Raw genomic sequence first — 22,180 nt, 5'->3', positions numbered from 1 at the left:
TGCCTTAGCGCGTCCAGCGCCCCGCTAAGCACAGCGCAGTCTCAGCCACGCGCCCCCAGCCCTGTAACAGCCCAACCGGCCCCCACCCCGCCGCCTTTCACATTGGCGCCAGTACCGCCCCTTCCCGCCGCTGAAGAAGTTTCTCGACTGCACCAGCCAGTCACCGCCCTTCTTAGCTACCATTGGCCAACAGGAGCCATGATGCTCCCCAGGGGCGGGACTTATTCCCCTGGTCACCAGCCGGCCAAAAAAAAAAAAAATCTTCTGATTGGCACGTGAGCGGAACCAGCGCCTGAGCTTCCCCCGCGCATGCGTAATGTAGGTTCATGTCCTAGGCCGCTGAGGGGGGGGCTTCGCGCTGCTCTCTTAGCCATTGGCGGGCGGTTCAAACGGCAGCGGATGTGACGACGTGGGCTCCCGGAAGGAGCCGTTTGAAACGACGGAGGCCGGGCGCGGGCAGGTCAGTAAGCAGCAGGGTTATGGGGGAGCCTTTGTTGAGAGAGCGGCGCGTGCCGGCTCCCGGCAGATTCGCCCCGCTCCCGAGCTGCTGTGGCGGCGGCGGCGGCGGCAGCAGCGCCGGGCGTTGTGTTCGGTTTGGGTCGGTCCTGCCCCGCCCCCCCCCCCCAGCAATACGCGCCGCTGGGGAAAGGGAGGTGGCTGGCAGCGGGAGGCCCCTGGCGCGCCGGCCTGCCTCGCTGTAGACTTGGTGTGTTCCCGGGCCTCAGGTGGCGGCCGGGACCCCGCTGTTCCGGGCACCCCGTTTTTAGGGGGACGGCTGCCCCATCTGCGACCCCTTGAAGGGGAGGCGGGGTAATTCTGGAGAGAGACTAATCCCTCCGCAACCCTCCGTGTGCTTTGGGGCCCCATCCTGAGAGAAGCCGGAGACGGGGGTGCAGGCTGAGCCATGGGGTAAAGCACAGACGCTGCTAGCCTGGAACAAAGACTTGGGGAGTGCCCCCCTCCCATGTCTTCCCACGCGCACTAACTACCCTGCACTGAGGGTCAGCTAGTGACCTCAGGGTCAAAAAGGCCAATGTAGACAGACCACGTGGGTAGATTATACCCGTGGCCAATGTAAACTGGGCTGTTGCGGAAAAGACAATGAAGTCGGGTTTTAGAGGGCTTGTGTGGGGAAATGGTTAGAGACAGAACACTAGAAACTGCCCCTCCCAAATAGGAGTGGTTGGTGTGCATGCCCGCTTGCATCTGTGTTACCTTCCCTCATTATAGTGGGTGGTTGGTTACTCCAGTGATGCCTACAATGCAGAGTTCTACTTCTTACACTAACTCCTTGCACTACATTTTACCAAAATCTGAAATATCAAACATTTAGAAGTGGCTTCTGCTTTACCGATTTAGTTTTTCTTCTTTGTTCCTGAAAGTTCAGTTCTTCAGTTTTTGCATAGGGGTAGGCAACCTATGGCACGCGTGCCAAAGGCATCACGCGAGCTGATTTTCAGTGGCACTCACACTGCTCTGGTCCAGGGAGCTCTGCATTTTAATTAAATTAAATTTTAAATAAGCCTCTTAAACAGTTTACAACCCTTATTTATTTTACATACAACAATAGTTTAATTATATATTATAGACGTATAGAAAGAGACCTAAAACTGTTTAAATGTATTACTGGCACGCGAAACCTTAAATTACAGTGAATAAATGAAGACTCAGCACACCACTTCTGAAAGGTTGCCAACCACTGCAGTAGGAAATAAAATGTCACTCTCTTTTTTTTCTGTGTTTTTCTCCCTCGCTGCCTATGTCAAACTTTTGATTCATAATTTGTTAGTATTGATAAGGGACAGATACCAGTAGCACATTAAAAAAAAATTTGTAGTTAAAAGGTCACTGAGAAACTGGTTATTTTTTAGTCATTTTTACAAGCAGACTATTGCTGATCTGGATCACAGCTTCAAATGGTAGAGATTCCCCATCTGGTCTGTGGAGAATTTACAGGTCATATAATCCTCACTCTTTGTTTCCAGCTGCTGAATTACATTAAAAAACAGTTTAAAATACTTTTGTTTGTAATATTACTTTTTCTTGTAAGTAATTGCTATAGTTGGTACAAGGATATGAGGTAATTGTGAAAGAGTGGGTAAGGTGGTCTGCATGAGGAGGAGGTAAGGCCATGATGCCATTTAGTCTGTCCACCCTTTGAAATATTCTTCCACAGCAGGAGTCCAAATAACCCAGTACAATGACCTTTTATTGATATCTGTTTCATAAATTGAGTGGAGTTGTGGCATGCATGCTTTTTGAGGCCCCAAATGCTCAGCCATGTGAATGGAGGAGTTGTCCATGCAGAGCTCATTGCAGGTTTAGTGGCTAAGTGATAAATGCATTTGATTGTAAGTTTGTAGAAAAGACTTATGCTTAATGCCACAGATTTTTTTGGCGAAGTGTGCAATGAGCATGAATATCTTTATAGATTTTTAGGATTGTGCTGAGATTTTTGATTTCCTGTAAGTATTTTTAAATATAGTATGTTTACTTTATTCTCTAATGTTGTTTTGATACAGAAGTCAAATATTCAATGTATGCAAAGATGAAAAGAAAAGTGGCAAAAGGTGGGAGACTGAGGCTTAGTCCTAACGAAGAAGCTTTACTTTTGAAAGAAGAATATGAAAGACGACGAAGACTAAGGCTTCAGCAGGTATGTCTGCATTATCAACAGTAGTTTTCATTTAGATGGTTGAAGAAAACATCTACAGTTTAGGAATACACTTCTTTAAACAGTACTGTGTTGTATTTTGCAGAGTAAGTTTGTGAAATGCTTTCATTGTCAATTCATTGTACCTTTTGTGGTAGCTTCTCTCTTCACTGCTCTTTGCCCAGGCCCCATGGGGCTCTGTCCTTGCTCCTTTCCTTCCTCTACACCTTACTCCTGATCAATCACATCTGAATGTCTCTCCAACTACCACCAATCTATGTTGACAATTACCACTTGGATATGTCTCTCTACTCTTGAGGTATCACTTCCATACAGACTCTCATTCCTGACTGCCTTTTAGACATTGCACTGCCAAATCAAACTAAATATGATTAAAACTGAACTTCTCCACTTTCCACTTAAACTTCCCTTTTCTCCTTTGGGGAAATTCTGTAATTCTCCATGTACCACAGCTTGGTGCCTTAATATAAAATTGAACTCTTCTCCTCTCTCTCTCTCTGCATCCATGTGGCTGATAAGTCCTGTAATTTTTTCCTAGGTAACATATTTTAAATCTATCTCTTTCTCTCCATATCTACTGCTCTCTTACTCTTATTTCATCCCTCATCTACTGCAACCTTCCTCTCACTTGTTTTCTAGAGTCTCATTTTGTTTTCCTTCAATCTATCCAAAATGCTGCCATTAAATTGTCTACTTTAGCTACTGCTGTGTCTGGCCCCTCTTTTAATGCCATTATTGGCTCCTCCTGGTACAGAGGAAATGTAAGCACCTGGCCTTTAAAGTTCTTCACAGCCTGGCTTCTAATTGCCTTTCCACCCTCATAACTTTCTGGAAAAAAATGCCGCATTTCCTACATCCTTGTACGTTCTCTGTTTAGATTGTGTGGTCTTTTGGGCAGAGACTTTCTACAACTAGTAAATCTTTCATTCAGCAGTACTCACTGATTTGGCAGGGATATGTTCTAACAACATGCAAGACTTGTTTGCTAGCCTCTTAACTCTCTCTGACAGGTGACTTTTGTATAGAGAGAAGGCTATTAAATGTTAATGGTTGTCAACTGTAGCTCATTATGAATAATCTTATTTATTTAAGCTTTTTAGTTTGGAAAAGGGAGAAAATGGCAGCGTAGATATGCTCAGAACCTAATTAGGTTGATCTGAGTAGTCAGTAAGGTGGATGAGACTGAAAGAGTCACTAGCAAGTTGGTTAAGGGTCTGCTACAAAAATACACTCTGGTAAGTCACTAATAAAATGTAATTTACTTGCTCAGGTTAGAGAGCAGGAGAGGTACATTGCTGTGCAGATAAGACAAGAAGTGAAGCAGAGGAGAGATGAGCAGCTACATCAGTTGGCAGAGGAACTGAAAGCAGAGTGGTGGAAAGCACAAAATCAGAAGATTAAAGCCTTGGAAAAACTTTATCTATCAAGTTTAAGAGCTGTGGGAGAGGGACACAGACAGGCAAAGGAAAATGTAAGTAAACAAGTCATTTGATATTGTGTCATAGTCATGGTTTTCAGAAAATATTTACTGAACTAAAACTATAAAGATTATGGCTTACAAATTTCTGTGACGCTTCTGACCTTGCACTTATAATGCCTGAAGTGATATTTTTTCTTTTTTAAAAAGCCAATTTTGAAAACTTTTGCAAAAATATTGACATACACCTTTATACACAAACATGTACCATGAGATAAGGCATGGTGTGTGGTACTATAAAAGTTTTTTATTGGTATTTATTTACATTTGCATTGCTTTATGAAGGATGAAAATCTTCAGGCCTCAGAATGCAAAACAGCCAATAATTGATACATTTTAGGAAGAAGCTTCTCTTATTGGTGGGTTATGGCATACAGGGTTTCTCGTGACTTCCTCTAAAGAATCTGGTACAGGTCACAGTCAGATTCAGAAATGTAATCTTTTAGGCAAACTTCAGAAGAAAGATGTTTAAAACTTGGCATAAACAAAATACATGATGGTGTCTGAGAGTATAAAAGTTTTATTGGTATGCGTTTGGGATGACTTGTTTACTTGTGTAAATAGTTATCCCAGACACATACCCAAAAAACTGTTCTATATTTTATACATTATCACATCTTTTCTTAAACATACATGTGAATGTATGTAAACATCTTTACAAAAATCCTGTGCAGAGCCCATCACAACTCCTGTTATGGGCTGCAGAGGACTTTATCTCGGCTTTCTGCGCTGGGGTCTTGTCACAGTCCCATCAGTGGTTGTAAACTGTTTGCACAAAAACTTGATTGTTTTTCTTCTGACTTACACTGGACCAGATTCAGAGCTCATTGAAATAAAGGAAAATCTCTCCAATGACTTCTGTGGACTTCGGATCAGATTTGTAGAGAAGACAGATTGTCATGCCCCTAGCTCTGTGCATTAATTGTATGTCTAAACAGCAACTACACACCTGTGGCTAGCCTGTGCCAGCCAAATCAGGCTGCGGGGCTTGGGCTATTCAATTGCTATGTAGACTTGTGGGCTCAAACAGCCCGAGCCCAGTGAGCACAGGCCAGCTGCAAATGTCTAGTTGCTGTGTAGACCTACCCTAGAAGTCAGGAGGCCTAGCTGTGCTACAGATTTCCTGCATGACCTTTAGTAAGTCACTTAACCCCTGCCTCAGTTTCTCCATCTTCACCTAGTGTTGAGACTTAATTATTACAGAACTGCTTTAATATCCTAGGATGGAATGTGCTGTAGAGTTGCATATGTGCTGTAGAGGAGGCAACTAATTACAAAGGATAGAGTTACTGTTGATGTATCCTAGGAATTGACAACAGTGAAAAGGAGGTACAAAGAGGATGTGGCATTGTAAGGAGCTTTTGCTAAAATATTGCATTGTTGATAAATTGTGGTAATGGTTCCTTGAAATGCTAGTATCACTTTGGTATGAAATTGGTATTTTGAAAAATTCTTCTTGCTTCCAATAGATGAAGTTAGCAGTCAGTGAGTAGATGCAGAGGGAAGCTAAGCTTTTCAAACTGTTCCAGTGAATGACGGGGGAAAGGGGAGGGCATGGCAAATTTGTTATTGGTACAGTACTATGCAAAGAGCAAATAGGGAAGGCAATAGAGTAAGGGAAAGTGATTATCCAGAATATTTAGATTCTTGTATATAGGATTAAACATAATGATGCATTTCTATCATATGAGTTGCTATTTGTCAGCAGTAACACTTGAATTGTCATGTTGATAGTACTATAAGTAATTAGAACGTGAGTGAAGTGTTTATTATAACATTAATTACATTTCATTGTAAAGGAACCTGATTTGGTGGCTCTGGCAAAGGAAGCAGAGGAAAGGAAACAAAGAGCAGAGAAGAGACATAAGGAAGCCCTGAAAGAACAGAAAAATCAAAAAGAAAAATTGTTGAAAGAGCAAACATGGTATATAGTGGTAATTTATTTTATTTTTCTTTAAAATGCAGATTCTAGTGTATAAAGAGTGAAATGCAGGAACCTTGAGACTTCTTGTTTGGTACGTTTTGTAGTTTAGGAATTCCATGTAGTGCTTGATGAAGTTATGGAGTTTGGTAAGAATTCTAGCTTGAGAAACAAGGGGATAAAATGGTCAAATTAATTAGATGGCTCAATGAGCTCTAAGTGCGATGAAGGGCTTTTCACCCTCATCACTGGTTTCAGCCCACTTTGGTAGTTGACAGCTGTTCAGTAACACATGAAGTGATTTGATCTTGGTTCAGTTCTTGAGGGACAGATACCCACTTCATAAAATCCACCATCATATTTTTCACTGGCTGGCATGCTTCTTAATGTTCTCAAATTTGAACAGGTGTGAAAAAATAAATGTGTTAGAAGATAGTATTACTAGAGGAGAGATGAGGCACTATAGGTAAGTTTGTGTACATGTGAAAAATTAAAGTGGGCTGACCAAAGTGACACATGCAACCCAGTGATATTCAGGAAGCTTATTTGAAAAGAGGGGTTGATTTTGTTCAGAAGCTTGTGCACTCTGCAATTCTGATCACTTTACCACCATACACATTATTTCAAGCTATTGATTATTCATGTTGCCTTCTATTTTCAGTTGCCTGTTCACTCATCAAATTACTTTTGTTCACTCACCCCTTGAAAGTTATTATAAGGGTACATACAAAGATTAATTAAAATAAGTTTTTAGGTTTACCTTTGATTTTTTACAATACTAGTATTCCTGTTTGAACACTTTTTTCCAACCATTCTTCGTTTTTTCCTAAGGCGAACAAATGCACGTAAGCATGCAATGTATGTCGAAAAAGAGAGAGCTGCCAAAATTGCAAGCCTGCCACCACCTGTACCCCATCCTTTTGAGGTGAGTATCCAATATGTGGGGATGGTGATAATTTCAGGGTAAAATACAAGCATTACTGTGGCTTTATTCTGTCTTCTAGAAGCATAACATCTGAATTCATTATTTGCATGTTGTAAGTTGCAATAGTAACCAAAGACTATTCAAGGGCAAATTAAAGAATTTTATGCACAAACATATTCATTGTCATTAGGTTTTTTATATTTAATTTGGTTTGTGGTGGTAGTTGTTTTGGTTTTTGAGACTAATATGATTTTTCTTGATTAATGAGCTCTTTCAGTCTTTATTACCATTGAGGCAATTAAATGAAAGTTTAAATGCTCTTCCCCCAAAATACATATACAGCCCCAATCCCTTGTTTTAATGATTTAATAATGTGATACTTTGGTTTGCATGTGTAACTGAGAGCTTTAAGATTGTTAGCTTTTCTTCTTCAGCTGTTTTCGCATTTTCTTTTACGGTTGTGGAATATGGAGTACAGAATATATGCTAGAACAATTTTGTGACAGATTTGGGCCCATTGGGATGTCATCTGATGTGCTGAGACATCACTGAGCCTGTCTATTATGCCAGCCTGGGTCCCCTTTACCTGGCTTTGCTGGGTTATGCTCACAAGCTTCTTCCAGCGAAGCACACAGGCAGGGTCACACCCAGCTGCACAGAGAGACGGAGATCTACTCTGGAAAGATTCAGCCGTAGGGGCTTGCTCCAGCCCTCTGATCCCCACTCCTTTTAAGAGGTACAAACCCAAAGGTTTTATGAAATTTGCCCCCTACCTCAATGTGGAGGGTGATATACACAACTTCTTGCCTCCCCCTCCACCCCATTAGAAATTACATAAACTGTTATGTTATAAACAAGCAATAAGTTTATTAACTACAAAAGGTGAATTTTAAGTGAATATAAGAGATAACAGACAGAACAAAGCAGATTATTGAGCAAATAAACCAAAGTATGCAAGCTAAGCTCAATATATTTAAAAAACAGGTTACACAATGTAATTTCTTACCCTGAATGTTGTTTTAGGCAGGTTGCAAAGTTTCTGTGGTTCAGTTTGTTGTATTTCTTTTCAGACTGGACCTCTGTCTCAGTCTGGACTCCTCCCTTGCCTTCCCTTCAGGTGGCTTTTGCAGTCTTTCTTCTTGGGGTAGACAGGCCATGGAGAGGAGGCGTCTCATTTGCCTTCCCACCCTTAAATAGGATTTACATAAGGCGGGAATCCTTTGTTTCCCAGTGGTGTAGAAAAGTGAATGAAAACTAGATCCTGATCCTGCAGAAATTTTGCATGCACAGACATGTTACACCCACTTGGAGTTCCATTGTCTGCTGTGGGCCTTTTGTGCACCACAAAGGTCCATCTATTGTAGAATTGGGGCCTAAGTTTGAAAAATAACACGAGACATATTTTAATATTAGAGAAACAAGTCTTTCAAAACTGTGCCTACCGTTAGTTCACTTAATATCTCTGACAGTATATCCACTTCTGTTATTGAGGGATCACAGTATATTATCGTAAAGTGTATGAAAGCCTAAGAAATTACTCTCAGGGCAGTGGCTTTTAGATGTGAATAATTTGGGCCTTGATCCAACAAAGCACTTATGCACATGCTTGATTGTGAGTACACAGTCCAATTGACTTCAGTGGGAATATTTACATAATTAACATCGAACAAGTGCTGTGCTGGATTGAAATCTTAGTAACGGGGAGGGGGAGAATGCTGGGGCCCATAAAATTTTCTTTTGAAAAATTATGGTTCTTATAGAAGCACAACAAATTGTTTTAAATTGGTAAACTCTTCTTGATTTCAACACTCTTAAAAATAGCTTAAATTATGTTTTGTTTTTTGTTAAATTGCAGAAAAAATTGCTGCCTCTATGATTAGTGTACTGGAGTAGGGTGAATTTTTTTCAGGCTGGATTGTAAACTCCTAATAGAAACTCTGACAGATTCTTAACTACAGGAGCTGTAATAACATTGATCACAAATGGAGAAATAGGCCACTAAATGTCTTTGCGTCCTAAAGAGATTTTTTGGTAGCATTAATTGGAAAATTACAGCCTTGTGACATAACTTTCTCATCTTTGCAACAAATATTATTTGCAACTCTTGCATAAAATACTGGAGATTTGATTAAAATCTGTTAATGACTAATTAATGTTAAATTTTCAAATATTTCAAAAGAACTATATCTAATTATATTCCTAAAGATGTAGGGAATAGGGCTAGCAATAAGTAATCTATCTAATTAAGTTTAGTTATGGGAATTATCTGTTTTCAAAGCTATAATTACTATCTATAAGTATTTTAGTTTATGTGGGTGTGTTAAATTACCTACAAGAATTATCTGGGACAATAAATGAAACTCTTATTTTTATATTGTTTGACATTTTAAATGGTTAAATTGTCAGTGGGGTTATATTATTGATGCATCATCAATATTTCTAGACTAGAAAGCATATGTTTTCAATACTTATAATAGAGTGGTGGTAGTCTCATTCTATTGAGAAGGTTGAAACTGGCTCCCCATTAGCCAAGCCTCTCCCCACACCTTAATACAAAACCAGAAACACCTTGAAATTCTTCATGCTACATCTTACCCCGGGGTAGAAGTTTTTCTGGGAAACCTAGTAAAAAGCAGACAGCTTTGAAGTTATTGGTATTTTGAAAACTCAGCTCTATTTTCTGAATTTTTATTATTCTATATAATATTTTGTATTATCAGAAGTGACTTGGCCTAGAAATTCCACATTTATTTTGTTGGCTTTGGTGAGAAGTCTTTTTTTTGGGGAGGGGGGGATTTTGGAGGATGGGAGAGGTGAGGGGGTACAAATAGAAGGGAGATAGGGGGTTAAAAAGATAGGGTTTAAAGGGCCAACACTTATAGTGGAATATATATTGGCCATCTTGATGATCAAAGTGCTGGGCTGTGCCAGAGGCATAGGAAATTAGGGAAAATATAAAAAGGTGTAGAGATGGAAGTAGAGGACTGGGGAAGGTATATGAAGGGGTGGCATGAAGTCTGGCTTCCTGGTCTTGGAATGGGGGCCTCTGAAGGAGACATGAGGTAGATGCACATGAAGGAGACAAAACACTGGTAGGGCATGAGTGTGGGTGGGGAATACAGAGGACGGCAGGAGCAGAGGTACAGGGTATACGGTATATGCATGAGACATGGGGAGAATATGTTGAAGTTTTCAATGGGGATAAAGGCCAACCGTCACCTCTGCTGCATTTGTTTGCATCATGCCCTACTTGGGTACGACTCCCATCCTCTCACAGACCATCTGTGGGCCACTAACATCTGCAGGAGAGAAACCTTGCTTTCGTGGGCTGAGGTCCCCTCCTGCAGACATTCTACACCAACCCAATCTAAACCTTTTGGCACTCATTTTAAAAAAGCCCAGGGAAATTGAGAAACAAAGTTTGAAGATTTGTTTCAATTAAGTGTTGCTAACTCTCCTGTTTCCCTTCCCTCCTCCCAATTGCATACATTTTGTAGGAACAGCATAGACATTTGCTAATATAAGGAATGTCTTTTCTTGAACGGAACTTCTAGTAATTCTGACACTATTGTAAGACATTTAGGCATTTGTAAACGTAGTCTGCAGTTGAGTGTATTTGAGACATTTTATTTTTGCTTTTTTATTTGGAAAGTATATTGTGTAGTTATGGTTGTCTTACATTGTGACAGCTGCTATAATTGGGATCTGTATTAGTACATTAAAAACAAAGCACTTTTAAGGTAAAACTGTTGAAAATTGGAACCATATCCTTAAGATTAATGACAGTTGTCAGGGAGGAGTTTTCCTTGGGCTGTTAGACCCTGTCAGTCATTAAACCCTCTCGATATGCCTCATGCTGAATGTGGTTTGTTAATATATATGTAAAGTTTGAAAATCTGTGCAAATCATTCATTTATGTTCCATTTAGCTCAGTGTTTCTCACACTGGGGTCGCCGCTTGTGTAGGGAAAGCCCCTGGTGGGCCGGGCCGGTTTGTTTACCTGCCCCGTACACAGGTCCAGCCGATCGCAGCTCCCACTGGCCACGGTTCACTGCTCCAGGCCAATGGGAGCTACTGGAAGCGGCTGGCCGATCGTGGCTCCCACTGGCTGCGGTTTGCCGGACCTATGGACAGGGCAGGTAAACACACCAGCCCGGCCCACCAAGGGCTTTCCCTACACAAGCGGTGACCCCAGTTTGAGAAACACCGATTTAGCTCATAATGGAAAACAATGTGGCTGGTAAAGTAACTGATTATTTGTACTTTCTGGTTTTTAGAACTTTGAAGTGAAAAGACTGCCTACGGTGAAAGTCTATAATGCTGACAATTTTTCTGTTACTCATCACCATCTTTCGGAACCTTATGTGGATAGAGAAATGGACACCCATCAGGTGACTGATATCAAATATGCCTATGGTGTATGCTCCCTTATTTCAATACTATTGTATTGTATCTATGGATTTTAAATTTGCAGCAACAGATATTAGTTTCATAGTACTTGTTTAAAATCTAGGAGTTGTTATCACATAATTAAAATGAAGACATGTCAGCTAATTTGGATTTCAAATGGTGAAGACTTGTAACAGTGTACATTGTGTGTATGTATTCGGGCCCCAGTCCTGCTAATATTTACTTGAGTAGTCCCATTATGTTCAATGGGACTGCTTGCTTGCCTAAAATTACCCAGGATTGTTAAATGTTTGAAGCCTAAAGACTGAGGGTATGTTTACACTACCTGCCAGATCGGTGGGCAGCGATCGATCCAGCGGGGATTGATTTATCGTATCTAATCTAGACGCAATAAATCGATCCCCGAGTGCTCTCCTGTCGACTCCTGTACTCCACTGCCGCGAGAAGCTCAGGCAGAGTCGACAGGTGAGCAGCAGCAGTTGACTCACCAGGGTGAAGACTCCAAAGTAAGTCGATCTAAGTACATTGACTTCAACTACATTATTCACGTAGCTGAAGTTGCATAACTTAGATCGATTTCCCCCCGTCCCTCAGTGTAGACCAGGGCTAAGGGCAGATGCATCGGTGTTTCAGATGGGAAACTTTGAAAATGTTTTCCCCTTTGTTGTTGCCTGTGTATCCTTGTTTACTGGCCATGAGTTTTCACATTAACTTTTTTCAACTCTCCGTGACTAGATTTCAGAAGGCTTACTTTGCAAAACTCACAGAATGTGTTTATTTTCTGTATGAATCTGGGAAGACTTCAGTTTTTTCTGTTGTATTTAAAAAAAAAAAAAATTCTGCAGCCTAGTATGAAATCAAATGTATAACACTGTCTGTATTCAGCATTACCTTGTATTGAATGAAAAATCCTGGGTGTTTTTTGGTGTAGCCAAGCTACTATAAACACTGTATAAGGGATTTTCCACAGTAGCACTTGAAACTAGAACAATTTGGCATCTCAAAATGAGAGGATTATAGATGTCATTGTGTACATGTGCCTTTTTCAAAAGTATGAAAACAATTTTATGCTGCTTCAGTTGAGAGCTGTATACATTACAAGTTGTATACAGCCATTCATAACTACTTTTTAAAGTAGTTTGGCTGAATGATTGAATACAGAATTGCTCATTTATTATCAGCTGTATTTTGAGTCTGCACAGTTTTGTGATATTTGAACTGTTACTAATTGACTACCAGCCAGATGCTCGGTTAGTAGCTGAAGAGGAAACAAAGCGGTTGGACGAACTACAAAAAGAGGGAGAGAGAGATAGGAGAGAACAGCTTGAAAAAGCACATCTGAGAGGAAGTCATGCCTTGAAGATGGTCCATTTGGCACAAGTAAGCAAAGTGGAAATAGTACACTGTAATTCTTCATAAATGTCAAAATGACCAGCAATTTAAAAAAATAAACAATAGTAAGATGGATTCTAAATTAATTGGTTTGAATTAGAACATGCTAACTTCAGGAAAGACCTTGGAATAATGGATGTTTTCAAAATGCATATCCGTAAAAGAAAACTGTTCTCATTTTGCTCAGCCCTGCAATCAGAAAGTTCAGAAGGTAAGAAGCAATTCTCTCAGTCATTAAAATGAAAGGGATTTGAAAATTAAAGGAATACTGCTGATAGTTCAGGTTTGTGGCTAATGCCCAAATTTTACAAAACCTGATATAGCAAATTTTATTTATTGTTTTCAAGTATTTTGAAAAAGGGTTTTGGTTAGGTGTAGGTCCTGAGTTGCAAACACTGGAAAAGGTATGTTGAAATGAGTGCAGAAGAAGTGGGAATGTACATTTTGGTTTTTAAATTGACTTATTTTTGTTACCAAAATTGCACACATACAAACATATACATAGTAAATAATGCCTGAGACTGATTTAAAAAAAAAAAAAAGTGGTGTGAATTTGAGCTTGCAAACTCTGTTGGTATGCTTCTAAGTTCTGAAGCAAAGAACTATTTGGCTTGATCTTGAAAACTGTTGCCCTTTTAATGTAAAGGGTTTTTAACTGAAGTCCTGCAGTGTGAATAAACTGCTTAAAGTGGTCTAACTCAATAAAGTGGTCAAATAGCAGGTACAATTTAGGCAGTTTCAAAGCTTAAAGATTTCAGAACCCCCATCTCACAGTGTTTAAGAACTGTAGTGGTTCCTTCAGTGACCTTTAAAAATATTCATAAAACTATTATACTAATTTTTCTTCAACTCTGGATTAAGTTTTAATGAAGGGTAAAGTTTTCAAAAGTGGGTGAGTGAAAATCTATGGGACATAGGGTTTATAATTACTTAGGCATGTTTTACCTTTTTACTTCTACAAAAGCCTTATTTAAGCTTTTTCTTCCTATTTTAATTCTTGCTTCAATGCTAAATGAACATTAAAAACTGAATATTGAAACATTTAATTTTAGGCAAAATACAGTTCTTTTAAACATTTAAAAATGAACTATGCTTTATATTAAGTAATAGTGACATTCCTGACTTTGGAAGTTGAACTCTAATTCTGATAGCCCTTCTCATCCCCATTTAGATATTTAACTGATATTTCATAATGATGACACAGTGCTCAGCAATACCCAGAAGTGCGTGTGAATAACTAGGCTGTTCTAAAGCTAAAACATATGTTCTGAATTCCTTTCTTAGTTTTATAAGAGATGGCAGAGTGATTTTTAATTCTGGATAGTAAAGGTGATTGCAGACTATGTACATTTTAACCCAGCATTCTTTAGAGGCAGCATGACTGATCAGACTTAATCCACAGAATATTAGCTGGGAGGAAGGTAATTATCCTCACTTTACAGGTGGGGTAATCTGAAGCAGCAGCTACCTTTTACTACGAATGCACAAACTTTACCTTCAAAAGCCTAGGTTTAAATTAACTTTAGTGACAAGTTAAATGAGTTTGTTCTCAATCTAGCCCATGTCCCATACTGCCATAGTTCATCCTCAAGCCTCTCTGCTTGTCTTGAGTCTGTTGATACAAATGAAAAAGCGCTGTTGGCTGGGTGTTTCCAGTGATCGTCCTACCACTTTGGAATTCACATCTCCCTTGATACAAAATACCCTGATTTTTTGAGTTCATTGTGGGGCTCATTTTTTTTCCCCCCAAGTTGTTTGAATTGGGGGGAACTTTAAAGATGGCAAACTGTTGTATGGGGAGAAGGATTTAATTTCTGAAATCAACTTACTTACTAGTGGTGGGTTATGTTTGTGATATAATTAAGTTATATCTAGGGTGCCTAAATCACATACTATTGTATATACTTGTTCATTAGCCCGTTTGTTTATAATCCGACCCCCCCCCAAATGGATAGGTAAAACTAGCAAAAACTGTATGACCCTTTCATAATCCAACCCTATATTTCAGGGGTTGGAAAACTGTGGGTCCCGGCCCGTCAGGGTAAGCCACTGGCAGGTCAGGATGTTTTGTTTGGGAGCATCTGCAGGCCTGGAGCCCCTCAGCTCCCTGTGGTCGTGGTTTGCCATTCCCAGCCAATGGGAATTGGAGGAAGTGGCGCATCTCTTATTGACTTCAGTTGAAGATGAATGCTCAGCACAGTGAAAAATGGAATTTTTGTCTCTCTTGTTTCTTGATAATTTGAGAAGGCTGAAATGATTTTTTTAAAACATTTTTCTGCCTTTTTTATTTTACGTAAGCAATTCTGCTTCTGTTTAGCACAAAGGTCGTGATGGCAACTAGAGAATTAGAAAAATTATATCACAAGAGATGAGTGAAAGTTGAGCTTTTAAGAAAAGAATGGATTTTAGTCACTGTTGTAACTCCCTGGTTTTTGTTTTAACACTTGTTTAACTTGACTAACATTTTGGAGAAAGGAAGCTTTCCTTAAATATTCAGTATCCCCAATCTGTCAGGTACAGTGTGCGAGCTAATGATGTATATAATCTCCTCCAAGACTCCAACCAGACATCCAGCAAAATTAGGGAAGACCAAAATTGACTACTGATATTTCTAAGGTATAAAATAGAAGGAAAATATTTAAAACAGACTTCTAGAGCTTTTTATACATCATGATAATGCAAGGAGAGTACTAGCCCAATCAAAAAAAAATCCTTTGCAGCTCAGCAATTTAACAAGGACCTAATGTTTTGTTCTATAAAATAGAAAACTTGGAGTTCTCCTGTATTTAGGAAAGTTGGTCTACAGGTATATTTTTCTGATCTTTAACATTGTAGTGGATCCTTCAGTGCTATTAATGACTCTTCATGCCAATAAATGAGTGTAGGATATTCTAAATTGATATATTTTAAGAGGTGGTGTGTGAGTGTGAGTGTGTAAGATCAGGAATTTTGTATTCCAGTATGAAGCAAGCATTAAACAAATCTCATGGTAGCTAATATCAGGCTGTCTGGATGTGAATGCTAAACTGTTAATTGATTACTTTGCTACTTGAAGGACCGGGAAAGGCTAATGAAAGAGCTTGAACAGATGCAGAATATGGACCTGGCACGCAGAAGACAGATTGTGGCACAGATGCCACCACAGCTGTTCGAACCTGCATACAGGCGCATGGAAATTAAAGAAGACTGGCAGAGGGAACTGGAGTTTGCCTTTGAAGATATGTACAGTGGAGATAGGAGTAAGCTATTTTGAAAGATTGTGAGCCACTGTCAGCATACAGTATTAAAAAAAAAATCTTTGTAGTAGGAGATGTAAATTAGATATGTGTTGAGAGACTCAAACAACTTTCTTAGTTTCTTTGAAACAAAGTTTTGGAGTAAGATTGATTTTTGAATTTTGGAACTCTTGAGGAGCTCCTTGTTTGGTGGTCTTAATCTTGCAATTTAAAGTGTTTATTCAGATTACAGATGGAATATATATGACTTTCACATGGTTTCATTTCTTTATTTAGAAATGAAAGGAGACATGATTTTGCACCTAGAGCCACAGCCTTTGCCAATTCCCTCTGATCGGTCTCAAGATGAGGACTTGGATATCTCCCTGGAGCCAGATTTTGCATGTGAGACTCAACCAAAATTGGATGGCGTGACAGAAAAGGAATCCCAGCACCCTAATGAACCAGAGAGTAAGAAACTTTCAAGTTTAACTCTTGTATTGGATATACTTCATTATTTAAGCTATTTGGATGTACCAGAGGGAAAAGAGGGGTATTGTTTTCATACAAGAATTTTGGAAAATGTAGTAGTGAGTTTAAAAAAAAAATAGAAAGTACATTAAATAGTAGAGATCATGGTATCTTCATCTCTTTTTTTAATTAATTTTAACATCTAGAAATAATTCCAGAAATTGGAGTGTAATAAATACGAACTTCAAATGGAAAAGTGAACCCTCGTTTTTTGTCTCAGTCCTATGAATTGTGTTGAGTAGTACTGAGGACTATTCTAAGCAGTGCAGGATTTGTAAATGTAACTGGTGAAATTGCATGTTGACTGTAATACATACATATTATAAATATTTTGAAAAGTTACTTTAAGATATGTATGTTGAGAACCTGTCTCTATTCTAGTGGTCTCCAAATTTTTTACTGACGGGTGCACGATCAAAAAAGTTTGAGCACGCATCCTCTCTCTCTCGCTCTCTCTCTCTCTCTCTAAAATGTACTAGTGTACTAATATATTATGTACATTATAAAACATACACAAAAATAGAAATTAAAAAAAGGATGAGATAAAGATGAAATAAACTATTTAAAAATATATTTTATTAATGGTACAAAAAACCTTTTTGCTCTCACAAAAATTTTTTTGTTAATTTTTAGTGAGAGCAGTGTGATTAGAACAGGAGTACTTGTGGCACCTTAGAGTCTCTAAGGTGCCACAAGTATTCCTGTTCTTTTTGCAAATACAGACTAACACGGCTGCTACTCTGAAACCTAGCAATGTGATTGAATATGCTTCATTATTTCTGAAAATCTTGGTTTAACATTTTGTGATACAGTGATTCGAAGGTCTGGAATAGGTTTAAGGTGCGGGAGGGCACTCAAAGTGGGGTGTGGGGTCTGGGAAGGAGTTAGGGTGCTCAGGGTGGGGGTGCAGGAGCAGGCTCAGGGCTGGGGCAGGTAGGAGGTGCAGAGCACTTACCTGGGGCAGCTCTTGTTTGGTGCAGGTGGCTCTGCACAGCACAGCACCACCCCCATGGCCACGATTCTGGGAGCCGTGATTCTAGGAGCTGCCTTAGCCCAGGGCCCTGCAGCCCCTAAAGCCCCAGCATTCCGGGTGGCCCTGCCTGGCCCAGCACAGGGGGCAGCTTCCCCACTCACTCGCTCCCTCTCTCCTCCAGCGGTTCCCCCCCCCCCTTTTTTTCCCCCCTCTGGCAATGCTCCTCCTGCCGCACTGCCCTGTTCTCCATCGGCACTCCTTTTCTGCCACGCCCCACAATGGATCGTCTTGTGCACCCCACTTTGGAGACCACTGCTCTATTCCATGTCAGAAAGTTGTCGTATCTTCTTAATCCATTTGTATAAGCAGCTAATGAAAACAAATTTTGCCAAGGTAAATCTCTTACTAGGATGATTTTGTTTACAGTCAATGACGTACATAATGTGTACCTTGTTTTTTCTTGTTCTTATACCTTTTAAGAGTTTGAGGTCTGTGTTCCTCCTAGATCATGAAGTGAGAGTGGCTCCCCAACCACAATCAAAACTGGTCTTAAAAAAATTGCTAAATAAGATCCGGAGCCAAAAAGACCAGTGGACTTCAAAATGTGAAACAGAGATTCAAAGTGAAATTGAGACAATTGAGTCAGGAACACTTGCTAGTGAAGAGAGACGATTATGTGATTCAGATCCTGGTCATGAACAACATACTGATTCAGTCTCTGAAGCCATAGGTAAGTATTGTGTAGCTCCCCAACTAAAATTAAATGTGCTTTGAGAGCAAAGAGGGCCTGGTTAGGCAGAGCTGTGAATACTACTTTACCCATAAGAACTCTTTAGTGAACAGGCTAAACTTGGTGCTTTGTTCTGTTCATTTTGGAGATGTGGGGTAAAAAGTGGCTACGTGACTTGGCTTAAGTCGTTTTGACTTTCAACGAGTTTTATGTTTTTGAAAATGTTACCGATCCATTTCTGAAATTTTTTAAAGGGACTTCTTTTACAAGAAAGTTTTTTGGAGGCTGAAATCACTTTCTCCCGTATTTCTTGACATACTGGATATCAAGTACCAATAAATTGGAAGGACATCTGTTCCTGGATTCAGTAGCTCTTTTGAATTATCTTTAACATGAAATAGATTGGGTTTACTGTTTGATTTGTAATTACTTTGCAGCCATTTGTTTATCTCCCATTTGCTTCTGGGATGTCATTGGATTAGTGCATGTGATTGGTTTTTAGAGTCTAACTGTTAGGCAGTTCAGTACTGTAATTTTTTTAATAAGTAAATGATCAAGTAACTTTAACATATTAGAATTTTATTTACACTTGTGAATGCATTTGCTGTAATGTCATTGTTAAAATTGAGCAGGCATTCCCTGAAATTTTGGGGATGGCTTTGCCATTAAGGCGCATGTGTGTGGGGTGATTTATTACTTCATCAATAAGATGTGAGAAATACACTTGCTAGAGGGGAGCAAGAAACCTTTCCTCATGAATATTGAGAGCTAGTGGTAACAGTGATCATTCTCAATTTAAATGCTCCATTGAAGCTGACTGGTATTCATGGGGATGCTGAGAAGGCAGAAGCAGAGGCTCAAAACTCTTCTGCCTGAGGGTGCATGAGGAGAGTCTCTTCTGTCTTTATCTAGTTGAGCTGCCTCTACACCTCTCCTTCTGGCAGCAGAGACCTGAGTCCCTGCTGCTGCTGTTGCTTTTTCAGTAGCTCATTGAAGACTTAGAGAATTTTGACAGAAGCAGTGAAAACAAGTCATGATCAGATTTAATTGATCTGTTCCAAAAAGCTATGAATGAATTTTGGGGAGGAAAAAAAAGTGAGAAGCTTGCTGCTCTTTTTTTAGCAGCTAGGAAGATGGTGGGTTGGAAAGTGTAAATACTGCTTCAGGAGGGTGTGTGGATGAAGAGAAGCCCCCTCCCCATCTCCCTGCATCTGGGAGAACAATGAAAAGGAGAAAGATGAAGCTCTCCATGTTAGAAGTTGCCGTTAAACCACAACCAATATAAAAGATCAGGCCCCTTCTCAAGATCCAGAGACAGAACTCTAGGTGATGGGAAGTGCCAATTCCCACCTCCCAGGAGCCAGTGGGGATGTTGGAAGAGGAACTTCTCATCAGTTGTTTTCCTTAGACTCAATTAGGGAAACCCACCCCCAGATGAAACATTGGGTTGATCTGTAATACCTAAGTTTTTAATGTTCTGGCTAGTAGTTCCTAAGCCTCGAAATGAGTAATAATTCTGGTTGTGCTATCTGTTAAATATATACATATGTTTCAGAATCTCCAGAAATGTTGGAGCATACCATTATAGCTGGAAATTCAGTCCTAATCCACCCTCAAGAACAAGCAGCCAAAATCAGAATGGAAATAGAGAGACAAAAACAGGTGTGTGTGTTTTTTGTTAAACGTCTCAGGATCCTTTAAAATGTGCTTTACATTATAGTTGCTGTATTTCAAATCTAAGAATGGCCATATTGGCTCAGATCAATGGTCCACCTAGCCCAGTATTTTGTCTTCCAACAGTGGCCAGTGCCAATGCTTCAGAGGGAAATGAACTGAACAGAGCAATTTATTGAGTGATCAATCCCCCTGTCATACAGTCCCAGCTTCTTGCAGTCAGACATTTAGGGACACCCACAGCATAGGGTTGTCCTTGACCATCTTGGCTAACAACCATTGATTGACCTATCCTCCTCAGTGCATTTACCTACTTCTTTTTAATCCAGTTACATTTTGGATTTCACAACATCCCCTGGCAACAAATTCTATAGGTTGACTGTGTGTTATGTAAAGTACTTCCTTATGTTTGCTTTTAAACCTGCTGCCTATTTCATTCAATGACTCCTGCTTCTTGTGTTATGTGAAGGGGTAAATAACACTTATTCTCATTCTCCACACCATTCATGATTTTACAGACCTCTATCATATCCTCCGTCCCTCTTACTCATCTCTTTTCTAAGCTGAACAGTCCCAGTCTTTCTTTTCATATGGAAGCTGTTAAGGTTCCTTCCCCACTCTGAACTTTAGGGTACAGATGTGAGGACCTGCATGGACACTTCTAAGCTTAATTACAAGCTTAGATCCGGTAAAACTGCCACCAGCCAGAATTCCAGTGTCTGGCACACTCCCTGTCCCCCCAAAACTTTCCCCTCCCTGGATAGCCTTGAGGCTTTTCCACCAAGTCCCTGGTGATACCGATCCAACCCCTTGGATCTTAACACAAGGAGAAATTAACCATTCCCCCCTCCTTTCCCCCACCAACTCCTGGTGAGTCCAGACCCAATTCCCTGGGATCTTAAAACAAGAAAGGGAAAAAAAATTAATCAGGTTCTTAAAAAGAAAGGTAAAAATCATCTCTGTAAAATCAGGATGGAAAATATTTTACAGGGTAATCAGAGGAACCACCCCTAGCCTTACGTTCAAAGTTACAGCAAACAGGAACATTTACAAGTTGAGAAAACAAAAAGAAGACTAACACGCCTTGCCTGGCTATTACTTACAAGTTTGAAACATGAAAGACTGATTCAGAAAGATTTGGAGAGCCTGGATTGATGTCTGGTCCCTCTCAGTCCCGAGAATGAACAACCCCCAAACAAAGAGCACAAACAAAAGACTTCCCCCCCACCAAGATTTGAAAGTATCTTGTCCCCTTATTGGTCCTCTGGTCAGGTGTCAGCCAGGTTTACTGAGCTTCTTAACCCTTAACTATCTGTTTATGACACGCCCTCCAAATTTCAGACAGTGTGGAACCACACTGGCGGTGATTTCTTCCTAGAATTTTAGAATAAACAGATTAATAAACACATGCACTTTACATATACTACTAATTATGTAAAACTATAAGATTTTTTACATTTTAAGGACAATTTTTAACCAGTTCATATTCATAATTTTTAACCAGCTGTTCATACCCATAATCATTTCCGTTACCCCTTTTTTGTTCCTTTTCCATTTCTAATGTATCTTTTGAGGTTTCGCTGCAAGTGATTTGGGACATAAGAATTAACTATGTTTTATGCTTCTGTCATTTAATTCTGGAGAATCACTAGTATTTTTCTGTGTGATAGATAGAGCGAATAGAGCAACAAAAACAGCAGCAGCTAATTTTGCTTAAGCAAATTGAAGAAAAGAGAATATGCTTAGAGGCAGAGTTCCTGAAGGTCCAAATGCAGGCTCAGCTGGAGGAAATAAAGAAAAAAGAGCAAGAGGAGAAAACTGCGAGTGTTGAGCTGCATCCTGATCCACTTATGAACCAACAGAGGGAAGTGGAACACAAGGTAAAGTAAGAACACTTTGTATCACAATTCAGAGAGCTGATTCCCATTACTAAATTGGAGCAACTGTTTAAACTTTATTTTCAACTTGTGTGCCATGAGGCAGGATTTCCTGGCTCCACAATGTATTTGTGCTAATGTGTAAGCACTGATTTACTTGACATCCACAGACTTTGGGTATTGATTTATTTCTGCAGGATTTTAGGACATTGATCATAGAGGCTAGAAAATGTTTATGCACAAAAACCAAGGTCATGTGGCTGACTTGTGCAGTGAGTTGTATCATTATCTTCTGTGCAGAAATGCATGGGAAAAGAGAAACTACTTTTTTTTTAATCTGCCTTTTTGACTACATAGAAGCCCCAAACAGGGGGAGGGAGA

The 22,180-nt window shown here is 39.8% G+C and overlaps 1 protein-coding gene across 4 annotated transcripts in view; it reads left to right on the top strand.

Annotated features, from left to right (window-relative positions):
• Window positions 1-365: 365 nt before the first annotated feature.
• Window positions 366-22,180, top strand: part of CEP295 (centrosomal protein 295) — a 48,326-nt gene continuing 26,511 nt past the window's right edge. For all 4 annotated transcript variants that reach the window (XM_045019897.1, XM_045019889.1, XM_045019903.1 and 1 more), the window contains exons 1-12: window positions 366-460; window positions 2,523-2,656; window positions 3,945-4,145; window positions 5,951-6,075; window positions 6,904-6,997; window positions 11,275-11,388; window positions 12,647-12,787; window positions 15,855-16,038; window positions 16,312-16,485; window positions 18,024-18,248; window positions 19,804-19,910; window positions 21,593-21,802. In XM_045019897.1, coding sequence (XP_044875832.1) covers window positions 2,537-2,656; window positions 3,945-4,145; window positions 5,951-6,075; window positions 6,904-6,997; window positions 11,275-11,388; window positions 12,647-12,787; window positions 15,855-16,038; window positions 16,312-16,485; window positions 18,024-18,248; window positions 19,804-19,910; window positions 21,593-21,802 — 1,695 coding nt within the window. In that variant the 5' untranslated portion in view covers window positions 366-460; window positions 2,523-2,536. The remainder of the gene's footprint in view (window positions 461-2,522; window positions 2,657-3,944; window positions 4,146-5,950; window positions 6,076-6,903; window positions 6,998-11,274; window positions 11,389-12,646; window positions 12,788-15,854; window positions 16,039-16,311; window positions 16,486-18,023; window positions 18,249-19,803; window positions 19,911-21,592; window positions 21,803-22,180) is intronic.

Source organism: Mauremys mutica, chromosome 1 (genome assembly GCF_020497125.1).
Source record: "Mauremys mutica isolate MM-2020 ecotype Southern chromosome 1, ASM2049712v1, whole genome shotgun sequence".
Taxonomy (NCBI): domain Eukaryota; kingdom Metazoa; phylum Chordata; order Testudines; family Geoemydidae; genus Mauremys; species Mauremys mutica.
The sequence above is the reverse complement of the archived record's forward strand: the minus strand, read 5'-3'. Positions and strand labels throughout refer to the sequence as shown.